Source organism: Trichomycterus rosablanca, chromosome 14, assembly GCF_030014385.1.
Source record: "Trichomycterus rosablanca isolate fTriRos1 chromosome 14, fTriRos1.hap1, whole genome shotgun sequence".
Taxonomy (NCBI): domain Eukaryota; kingdom Metazoa; phylum Chordata; class Actinopteri; order Siluriformes; family Trichomycteridae; genus Trichomycterus; species Trichomycterus rosablanca.
The window spans coordinates 4,356,164-4,368,323 of NC_086001.1; the positions used below are offsets into that span (position 1 = coordinate 4,356,164).

The 12,160-nt window shown below is 41.7% G+C and overlaps 1 protein-coding gene across 1 annotated transcript in view; it reads left to right on the plus strand.

The window, feature by feature from the left end:
* The first annotated feature begins 970 nt into the window (after window positions 1-970).
* The window catches only part of glrba (glycine receptor, beta a), a 29,965-nt gene continuing 18,775 nt past the window's right edge, over window positions 971-12,160 (plus strand). The window contains exons 1-3 of the mRNA XM_063008262.1: window positions 971-1,000; window positions 3,718-3,846; window positions 9,653-9,759. Of these exons, the coding sequence (XP_062864332.1) occupies window positions 3,728-3,846; window positions 9,653-9,759 (226 nt within the window). The 5' untranslated portion in view covers window positions 971-1,000; window positions 3,718-3,727. The remainder of the gene's footprint in view (window positions 1,001-3,717; window positions 3,847-9,652; window positions 9,760-12,160) is intronic.

The window sequence follows — 12,160 nt, forward strand, 5'->3', positions numbered from 1 at the left end:
TTATTATTATTATTTGACATTGACAATGTCACACGACAATCTGACCTAAACTGCTCTAAAACATGAACAGTCCAAGATCAGATGTTGCCCACTTCAAGGGTGAGTCACTTACATCCTTACAACATCTATTTCTCCCCATGTCGGCTGGGTTTCCTCCCACAGTCCAAAGATGTGCAAGTGAGGTGAATTGGAGATACAAAATTGTCCATGACTGTGTTTGATATTAAACTTGAACTGATAACTTGACCTGTAACTACCGTTCCTGTCATGAATGTAACCAAAGTGTAAAACATGACGTTAAAATTCTAATAAACAAACAAATCTGACCTAACCCGCTTAAAAACATGAACAATCCAAGATCAGATGTTGCCCACTTCAAGGGTGAGTCACTTATTTACCTTGTTAATTGGTGACCGCAGTTGCACTTCAGCTTCTTTGGGTACATTTTTATTTGCATATGGGGCGGTGCGGTGGCTAAGTGGGTAGTACTGTCGCCTCACAGCAAGAAGGTCCTGGGTTGGATCCCCAGGTGGGGCAGTCTGGGTCCTTTCTGTGTGGAGTTTGCATGTTCTCCCCGGGTCTTCCTCCGGGCGCACCGGTTTCCTCCCACAGTCCAAGGACATGCAGGTGAGGTGAATTGGAGATACTTTGTGAACTGATGAATCTTGTATGATAAATAACTATCGTTCCTGTCATGACTGTAACCAAAGTGAGTAAAACATGACGTTAAAATCCTAATAAATAAACAACTATTTATTATTTGGTTTTTTTTTGGGGGGGGGGGCTCGAGCGGGGACGTTCTTCGGTCGCGCGAGAGCACCGAGTGCGCGCGGTATGTGCACGCGGATTTTCGGCTGTCCCGTCCTCTTCACTTTCTCCACACGCACGCACGGACGCACGGACGCGCGCTCTGAGACGGGACAGAGACGATGGGATCCGACAGCGACAGCGGGTTATAACTCCTAACAGAGACGCGGTCTTGGTCGTAGGGTTTAGTGAGGTAAGTCTGGGCAACGTCCCAAACCGCGTTCTGTCTTTCTAACTGGATAATAATCCTGACCATTATTAGTAGAATACATTAATAGTATAATACATGATATTACTGTTATATCAATATGTCAAACATAATGTTATATTATGATATAATATAGTATGCAAGCTCTTCTTACATACCCAGGATGCTTTTTCTATTTATGCACGTTATTCACTATTTGTTCCTGTTTTCTGCTCTGGGATAGTAATGATTAGAGTAGTGCGGTTGGTTCAGGACGGAGCCGGTGAAGCTGTTTCACTGCCAAGGTTAAGAGCTGCTGCTGTTCCTCTCACTGCAGAGCTGAACATTAACACTGCTGGATCAATCCACCAGCATTTCTCCTTTAATCACCTTACTGAGGCGGTGTTGAGGATTAATTATATACGCGTTTAACTCAGGACTTGGTTATGAATTAGGAGGCAGTGATACACTGATGTCACAGATCGATACAGTTTGATCTGAACGGTTTTGTGCAGCCTGTGATGAGTGTGGAAAGTGTTCAGTCAGCTCGGACACTGTCAGTCTTCACTGTGAAGAAGTTTATGTGTTGGGCTGCTGGCCAAGTCTCTGCTTACTCAGCAAAAAGGGTTGAGTTTATTCCTACAGTGTTGAGTTTAATCTTACGGTGTTCGGCTTACAGCTGCAGTGTTTGGTTCACTCTTACAGTACTGGGTTCACTCTTGCAGTGTTGGGTTTGATCTTACAGTGCTGGGTTTGATCTTACATTGTTGAGTTTAATCTTATGATGCTGGGTTTTACGGTGCTCGGCTTACTCCTGCAGTGTTTGGTTCACTCTTACAGTGTTGGGTTTAGTGTTACAGTGTTGAGTTTACTCTTACAGTGTTTGGCTTGCTCTTACAGTGTTGGGTTTACTTATACAGTGTTGGGTTTAGTGTTACAGTGTTGGGTTTACTTATACAGTGTTGGGTTTAGTGTTACAGTGTTGGGTTTACTTATACAGTGTTGGGTTTAGTGTTACAGTGTTGGGTTTACTTATACAGTGTTGGGTTTAGTGTTACAGTGTTGGGTTTACTTATACAGTGTTGGGTTTAGTGTTACAGTGTTGGGTTTACTCTTACAGTGTTGGGTTTAGTGTTACAGTGTTGGGTTTACTCTTACAGTGTTGGGTTTAGTGTTACAGTGTTGAGTTTACTTATACAGTGTTGGGTTTAGTGTTACAGTGTTGGGTTTAGTGTTACAGTGTTGGGTTTACTTATACAGTGTTGGGTTTAGTGTTACAGTGTTGGGTTTACTTATACAGTGTTGGGTTTACTCTTACAGTGTTGGGTTTAGTGTTACAGTGTTGGGTTTACTTATACAGTGTTGGGTTTACTCCTACAGTGTTTGGCTTGCTCTTACAGTGTTTGGTTTACTCTTAGTGTTGGGTTTACTCTTACAGTGTTGGGTTTAGTGTTACAGTGTTGAGTTTATTCTTACAGTGTTGAGTTTACTCTTTTAGTGTTGAGTGTACTCTTGCAGTGTTGCATTTATTCTTACAGTGTTTACAGGGTTTACTTATACAGTGTTGGGTTTAGTGTTACAGTGTTGGGTTTAGTGTTACAGTGTTGTGTTTACTCTTACAGTGTTTGGCTTGCTCTTACAGTGTTGAGTGTACTCTTACAGTGTTGCGTTTATTTTTACAGTACTGGGTTTGATCTTACAGTGTTGGGTTTACTCTTACAGTGTTGGGTTTACTCTTACAGTGTTGAGTTTATTGGTGCAGTGTTTGGTTTACTCTTACAGTGTTGAGTGTACTCTTGCAATGTTTGGTTTACTCTTACGGTTCTGGGTTTACTCTTACCTTGTTGGGCTTATTCTTACAGTGCTTGGTTTACTGTTATGGTGTTGGGTTTATTCTTAGTGTTGAGTTTATTCTTGCAGCATTGTAGTTACTCTTACAGTGTTTAGTTTATTCTTAGTGTTGAGGTTATTTTTTATTTTGTAAGTGTTGGGTTTAGTGTTACAGTGTTGAGTTTATTCTTACAGTGTTGAGTTTACTCTTTTAGTGTTGAGTGTACTCTTACAGTGTTGGGTTTAGTGTTACAGTGTTGCATTTATTCTTACAGTGTTAAGTTTATTCTTAGTGTTGCATTTATTCTTACAGTGTTGGGTTTACTCTTACAGTGTTGAGTTTATTGGTGCAGTGTTTGGTTTACTCTTACAGTGTTGAGTGTACTCTTGCAATGTTGGGTTTACTCTTACGGTGCTGGGTTTACTCTTACCTTGTTGGGTTTATTCTTACAGTGCTTGGTTTACTGTTATGGTGTTGGGTTTATTCTTAGTGTTGAGTTTATTCTTGCAGCATTGTAGTTACTCTTACAGTGTTTAGTTTATTCTTAGTGTTGAGGTTATTTTTTATTTTGTAAGTGTTGGGTTTACTCTTACAGTGTTAATTTTATTCCTACAGTGTTGGATTCATTCTTAGTGTTGGATTAACTTGTACAGTGTTGGGTTTACTCTTGTTGTGTTGGATTACCTTGTACAGTGTTGAGTTTATTTTTACCTAGCCTACACCTAACACAGTGCTTGTTTTTTTTGCTGTCTTGAACATGCAGACTTAAACACTGCTAACTAGTGTGGGCTAATGCAGGAATACTGTTCAGGCCAGAAAGATTAATGGTGTGTGTGTGTGTGTGTGTGTGTGTGTGTGCGCGTGTGTGTGTGTGTGTGTGTGTTTGATGCAGGTGTGCAGTAATGGCTCTGCGAGGGCTGTTCTTACTGCTTATGCTTCTTTTGTTTTCCGCTGAGGCCACGGCCAAAGATGGAGGCAAACCTAAGAAAGGCAAGAAAGGCAAACAAGTCATCTGTCCTTCGTGAGTTTCTGTCTCCTGCACACATTCACACATGCGTATACAAACACACACACACACACACACACACACACACACACACACACACCGCATGGACTTAGGCAATTACTTCAACTAATTTGGTACCTGGTACAAAAAAGGTGAGTCTTCGGTCTTTGAGAATAGAATAAGAAACTCAGCTGTTCAGGCAGCCGGGGCAATTTTACCAAAAGCTCTGATGCGATTCATCCTTGAATCCTGAGGGGCGGCTCAGGTCGAGCCAGTCTAGTGGGGCTTCAGCCATTCTTCACTTCTTTGACTGTTCATTGGCTCATCGGTTGCTTTGGATTGCCGTTTGAAATCTGCCTCTGCACATAAGCATCCGATTTAATACTGCCAACTGCAGTCTCTTTGAGGAGCTGGATGAGTAGCTGGTTTCAACCTATTACATTCACTTTAGGGCCAAAATTCTGTGGACGACTGACCATGAGCTTTTCGGATATGGTTTTCTTATTCCAAAATTATAGACACTGTTATGTAGTTGGGCAGCATGGTGGCTCAGTAGGTAGCACTGTCGTCGCACAGCAAGAAGTTCCTGGGTTCAATCCCCAGGTGGGGCGGTCTGGGTCATTTCTGTGCATGTTCTCCCCGTGTCTGCGTGGGTTTCCTCCGGCAAGCACCGGTTTCCTCCCACAATCTAAAAACATGCAGTCAAGTTAATTAGAGACATTGAATTGCCCTATAGGTGAACGTGTGTGTATGTGTGTCTGCCTTGTGATGGCCTGGCGCCCCGTCCAGGGCGTTACTGTGTGCCTTGCGCCCATTGAAAAGCTGGGATAGGCTCCAGCAGCACGCACCAAAGGCGACCCTAATTGGATAAGCAATTAAGACAGTGAGTGAGTGTTATGTAGTTGTGCCCACTCAACTCTCTGAGATTCTGGACACCCCGGTTCGAGTCTTGGCTCTGCTACCGGTTGACTAGGCGCCATCTAGCGGGCACAATTGACAGTGCCTGCAGCAGACAAAATTGGCCACCAAGTCTGCTGCGTGGGAAAAGTCCGGACTAAGTGGGTGGTGTCTTCAAACGCTGTGCAAGGACCCTGGTTAGCAGTCTGAGGCACCGAGGCTCATGTGCGAATCCGCCGAAACACGGGGGAAAAGAAGGGGTTGAGGGACGTGGAGCAGGCAGATATACCCCCTCGAATGCAGCGGATGACTATTTGGCTACACCGAAATAGGGAGAAAATGCATAAATACATTTTTAAAAAGTTTAGGCTCGAACTACTCTCTGTTTGTACAGAGACAAGCATTCATGTTGAATGATAAGGCCGTGCTCGATCAGCTAGCTGCTGGGTGCCGCACTTCGGTCACTGTTTGTGAGAGGTTTCGTATCTCAATGTGGGTTTTCTCCAGGTACTCCTGAAAACATGCAGAAGGTGAATTTGTTGCTCTGTCTTAACCCTGTCAGTGTGTGAATGTCTGATGCCCGGTGATGGATTGGCTCCCAGCCCAGAGTTATTTCTGCTTGTGATTTAAGAGTAACACTGGACATTATCAGATCTGATTATGCATGTGCTTTTGACTTCTGATTGGTATGGGTACATTATGACAGAACTAATATACTCTCACATGCACACACACACACACACACGCACACGTCATGTTCCTGCAGAAAGTCATGCTGTAATATATCAGGGCGAGAGTGTCAGTCACAAAGAGTTACTGCTCTGGTAAACACAATGACTTTCCGCAGTGCTCTGATTTTTTTCTACTGAACCCAGTGGCCGCTTATTGGTACAGAGGAAAATGTCCCGAAAGCTTCCTGTTGCTGATCTGATACATTATACAGACAAAGGTAAGTTGACACTCCTTCTAATTACTCAGGTCAGTTTGGTGGACACCATTCCATGTTCCCTGAGGTCCCTAAATTTTTGACAAGTTTGGAGTGAAGTGGCCTGCACAGATTTGGGATGAATTAGAACGTTGCTTGCAAACCAGATCTTTTTGTCTAATGTCAGTGTCCCACCCTACAAAAGCTCATTTAAGGAACTGGTGTATATACACTGATCAGCCATAACATTAAAACCACCTCATTGTTTCTACGCTCTCTGTCCATTTTATCAGCTCCACTTACCATATAGGAGCACTTTGAAGTTCTACAATTACTGACTGTAGTCCATCTGTTTCTCTACATACTTTTTTTAGCCCCCTTTCACCCTGTTCTTCAATGGTCAGGACCCCCACAGGACCACCACAGAGCAGGTATTATTTAGGTGGTGGATCATTCTCAGCCCTGCAGTGACACTGACATGGTGGTGGTGTGTTAGTGTGTGTTGTGCTGGTATGAGCTGATCAGACACAGCAGCGCTGCTGGAGTTTTTAAATACCGTGTCCACTCACTGTCCACTCTATTAGACACTCCTACCTAGTTGGTGTAGATGTAGAGTCGGAGACGATCGCTCATCTATTGCTGCTGTTTGAGTCGGTCATCTTCTAGACCTTCATCAGTGGTCACAGGACGCTGCCCACGGGGCGCTGTTGGCTGGATATTGTTGGTTGGTGGACTATTCTCAGTCCAGCAGTGAGCAGCGCTGCTGTGTCTGATCCACTCATACCAGCACAACACACACTAACACACCAACACCATGTCAGTGTCACTGCAGTGCTGAGAATGATCCACCACCTAAATAATACCTGCTCTGTGGTGGTCCTGTGAAAGTCCTGACCATTGAAGAACAGGGTAAAAGGGGGTTAAAACAGTATGTAGAGAAACAGATGGATTACAGTCAGTAATTGTACAGTAGAACTACAAAGTGCGTCTATATGGTAAGTGGAGCTGATAAAATGGACAGTGAGTGTAGAAACAAGGAGGTGGTTTCAATGTTATGGCTGTTAAGTCTTACTTCAAAATCTTGTGGAAAGATGGAAGGTTGAATGACTTTATATTAATGTCTGTGGTTTTGGAATGGAACGTCCAACAAGCTCATGGTGTCCACATACTTATGGTCAGGTAATAAATGCCTGTTTTCTCCGCAGTAAATGGATTGTGCAAATAAGTTTAAGCACAAAGTAAACTATTCCAATCCTCTGCTGCAGCGGTGGAGATAACGACTGATACAATCAGACTTCATCGATCTGATTTCATGCCAGAGCTAACGGTCCATCTAACAGCACTCCAGGGATTTCACACAAACACAAACGTGCTCACACACTGACAGTCCAGGGATCCCAAAACAGTCAGCTGTGGTTACTAAATAAGTGCTAAATGGGAATCAGAGATTCCTCGGGGAACCAGAGAGTCGACGCCTCATTACACAAGAAACGCCGCTTCGTTAGCTTATGTTACTAAAACTGAACAAATGACTTTAGTTTGTGAGTTTGACTTTGCATCATGCTCACTCATTTTCTTTCTCACTATCTTGCTTTCTCTCAACATCTCACTCACTCTCACTCTCTCTCTTTGTCTTTCTCTCTGTTCTAGGATCATTAATATCTGACATGTGTTTATAAGAAGCTATGATGTTGATTAAAGTTGTAGCTTAGTGGTTAATGCACTGGACTAGTAATCAAAAAGGTTGCCGGTTCAAGCCCCACCACTTCCACTGATTGGGCCCCAGGTTGCCACTGTTGGGCCCTTGAGCAAGGCCCTTAACATAGAATAGAATGCCTTTATTTGTCATATATACACATACATGTGTACAGTACAACAAAATTCATTCTTCGCATATCCCAGCTTGTTTGGGGTCAGAGCGCAGGGTCAGCCATTGTACGGCGCCCCTGGAGCTGAGAGGGTTAAGGGCCTCAAAACCTTTCGATTGATAGCCCAAAGCTCTACCCACTAGGCTACCACTGTCCAAACCCTTAACTGCCTAAGACTGTACACTGTCACAACTGTAAGTAAAAAAAAAAAAGTAAAGTGATGGTTCAGGTTATTGATGTCCTGCACGGCCCTTTAACTACAACCCTAATTTTATAAAAGTTGGAACTTTAGGAAAAATGTCAGATTAAGAGAGAGAAGAGAATTGCAAATCTATTTTGCAAAATCCATTTTTAATGGATACTCCTAATTTTAATTACAGATCACACTCTCCAGAAAAAGTTGGGACTGTGTAATCTGTCATTTAAATTAGGAGTATGTATATACAACATTTTTTATCCTGGTCAGGGTTGAGGTCTGTCTGGTTCTACCAGGAAACACAGGGCCTTGGTGCAAGGCAGAAATATCCTGGACAGGGCACCAGTCCATTACAGGGTTTGGTCGCATCTGCGGGATTGGTGAAGGAATACAGAGATGATGGTGGTCCCTCCAAATGGGCTAAAGCTCATTCCCCACTGTTTAGTAGTGAAGTAGTGGCATGCAGTTTTACACGGTCCTGGGTGTCGTGCAAACGGCAGTGAATGCCAGAGTACATAGTGGAATTGTGTATGATGGGCAATGCAAGAAGGGGAAAAACTAAAAGCTATTTAAAAGATTATTTTATGCACTGCACTTAATACTTCAGTTCAGATTAACACTAATGTATATAATGTATAATATACAGTATAATGGAAAACTAATGTTTTCTATTTATGTGGCTCTGGATTGTTTAAAGGGCCAAAATCGGGTAAACATTCAGATAACAAGCTATTTTTATTTTGTCACCCTTTTTTAATTTTACATTTACATTTACATTTTCAGGATTTAGCGGATGCCTTTATCCCAAGCGACTTGCAATACTGTGACAGTATACAATCCAAGCAATTGAGGGTTGAGGGCCTTGTCCAAGAGCCCAACAGCGGTAACCTGGACAAGGCTCTCAACCCTCAACCAGTGACCTTCTGATTACTAGTCCAGTACATTAACTACTAGGCCTTAATTGCTAGGCTACAATGGCCTTACACAAACAGTTAAATAAGTCTTTTTTTGTTTAAAGAAAGAATGTTTAAGCTCCGTGTTCATCAATTTTAAGGCGTGCAGAACCTGTAAGTGACATGAAATCTTTAAACTGCTCAAAGAAATAAATACCCAAGCCAGACACAAAAAGAAAAACAATTGAAGTGATACAGGAGCTGCAGTGCTGCATCGTTCTTTTGTCAGTTATTGTTTAACTGTTCTGCTAAACTATTCTATTGTTTTCATCTACGACTGACTGACTGAAAAAAGCCTGTGCAGCAAAACAATGAATCAAATTTGTATTGAAAATTAAAATACAGTGCTGAGAAAAAAGTAATTGCTTTCTTTCTTATTGCCTCTGTTATTGCCTTTGCCACACAAAAATAGATCATTTTAAACCTAATGAAAAACATATTTCACAAAGGAAATGCAGCTAAAGGCTCAACACACTTTCATTCATTTCACAAAGTTATTCAATACATACAGTAACAGAAAATCCCTGTAGCTGCTCTCAACCTGAAATAGCAGTTAATCAAACTGAGCTGAGCTAACGAAGCCTGGTCTAATTTAAGCAGCCCTGTACAACCCAAAGCTTACTCATCGTAGGTGGCTCAGTGGATAGCACTGTAGCCTCACAGCAAGACGGTCCTGGGTTCAATCCCCAGGTGGTCCCAGGTCCAGGGTTTTCTCTGGGGTCTCAGGTTTCCTCCCACAGTCCAAAGACATGCAGTCAGGTGAATTGGAGATACAAAGTTGTCCATGACTGTGTTCAATATAACTTTCCTTTGTATGTGTTTGGGCTCTCTGTAAGAAACCTCCTTGACACTTATCAAACATGAGGAAGCATGTGCTAGCCGGCAGCCCTCCCCAGCCAGTAAAGGTGTTATGCAGGCAACAGAGGTCACCAGAGAACCACTTTTACCTGCAGTATTAATAAAGCCGTTCTCTTTCCTACAGTCAGTTATCAGCTGAAGATCTTGACCGAGTTCCTGCCAACTCCACCAGCAACATCCTCAATCGTCTACTGGTGACTTACGACTCAAGAATACGCCCCAACTTCCAAGGTACTGCTATTCATCAGCGTAGTCGCTTATTCCCACTAGTACTCCCAACTCCTTACGAGTGAGTCTATAATTCTACACAGACAGCCTGAGTCATGGTCTGAGTGCTGCAGATAATTAGAATTATTTATTTAAATAAAATGTAAAATATTTACTGCAAATCAGAAAAAGTTGGGACAACACAGAGTTTCTTACATTTACTTTGACTTTTATTTGATGTCAGACAGGATGATCCTGAGATATTTCATGTTTTATCTCGTCAACTTCATTTCATTTATTAATAAACCTCCATTCCTGCATTTCAGGCCTGCAACACATTCCAAAAAAAGTTGGGACGGGGGCAATTTTGGGCTAGTAATGCGGTGAAAAAACTAAATAATGATGCGAATTTAAACAGGTGATGTGAACAGGTGATTGTAATCATGGTTTGGTACAAAAGCAGCATCGAGGAAAGACTGAGTCTTTGATGAGCAAAGATAATCAGAGGATCTCCAGTTTGTCAACAAATGACATGACGTAAGACACGTTTGCAGTAAGAATGGGACAAAGTAAAAGCTGAAACACTAAATCACTTGGTCTCCTCTGTGCCAAAACGTATTTTAAGTGTGGTGAAAAGGAACGGCAACTTTACAAAGTGGTAAATGCTTTACTGTCCCAACTTTTTTTGGAATGTGTTGCAGGTCTGAAATGCAGGAATGGATGTTTATTAATAAATGAAATGAAGTTGAGCAGACAAAACATGAAATATCTCAGATTCATCCTGTCTGCAATCATATAAAAGTCAAAGTAAATTTAAGAAACTCTGTGTTTTTTATTATTATTTGCATTTTCCATACTGTGAATTAAGAACCTGTTTGCGTAAATACATATCCACAGAAAGTCAAACGCAACAGTGTGCAAAAAGTCCAGGAGTCTGAATACTTTCTGAATCCACTGTACAGTAAATTCAGTAATCAGTAATTGAAACTTTTTACCGTGTTCTGCCCGACCTTGCGTATCACAGATAAAGATGCGAGTCCAGTTATAGATGAGTTTATTAAAATTGTAATTTGTGTTTAGGACAGAGCCGCGGTTCACACTGCTGAATAATTGGAAACTCTGCAGGTCTCAGCAGGGTGTCTGAACACGGTGCGGAATGAAAATGTCACACACAACCCTCAAAGATCAATGACCCTCAATTTTCCACTCACAGTCGTGCCTGTGTGAGAACATCCTTTATGAACCGTCCATATATACAGGAACAGGCTAATACCAGAGAAGTCAAATATTCTGCTTTGTCTTTTTACTACTATATATACAGTATATAGCCAAAGTAAATGTAAGAAACACTGTTTATATTTATATATATATATATATGTGTGTGTTTCTTACATTTACTTTGGCATTTATTTGATTGCTGACAGGATGAACCAAAGATACCCAAGATATTTGATGATAAACATTCATTCCTGCATGTCAGGCCTGCAACACATTCCAGAAAAATGTGGATGGTACAGTGTTTACCACCTTGTTGTGTTGCCATTCCTTCTCACAACACTTAAGTAATCCCTTAAGAATGACTGTTTTTGACGCAGTGCCATCTGAGGTTTCAAAGATCACGGGTGTTCAGCTTAGGCTCCTACAGATTCCTTGATTTGTTTGATGATATTATGCACTGTAGAGGGAGAAATATGCAAATCCATTCCAGTTGTTCATTGAGGTTCATTGTTTTTAATCATTTTCTCACACAACTGGAGATCCTCTGCCCATATTTGGTCTTTAAGGACTTACCCTTTCGTGGATACTGATTTTGTACCAAATCATGATTACAATCACCTGTTTGAAATCACATCATTATTATTTCTTTTAACTTTATTACTAGCCTTAAACTGCCCTGTAGCAACTTTTCTCTGGAATGTGTTTCAGTCCTACGGTGCAGGGATGGATTTATGGATGTTTATTAACAAATGAAATGAAGCTGACCAGGATGGTCTGGAACACAGTGTAAAGGTGTGAAGGCCAGATGTGGACTCACCTTCTTGTTGCTGCTGCGACAGCGACTCCTGCTGTCTGGTTGAGGTGTCACAACGTGCATTGGTGGTCTATCAAATACGTAGCGTGTTAGTTTGTGTGTATTAAACCTTCCTGTTAGAGTTCGTCGCTGACCCATAAAACGTGGGTCTGAAAAATTAGGGCCGCACAGCCTGCTTTTTGAAATGCCTAAATGCTTGTTGTTCTGGTTTATTTTGTATAAAGACATGTATATATATATATATACTTTTAAGGAATTCCAATCATTTCTGCGTATTTTTCTGTATGATTGAAACCCTTTCAGGAATGTATCATGAGAAATGATGTACAGTAGTGTTAATACCAGACTGTATATCTTCTTGTGTATCCTCTTCAGGCCGTATATCTACTCAGC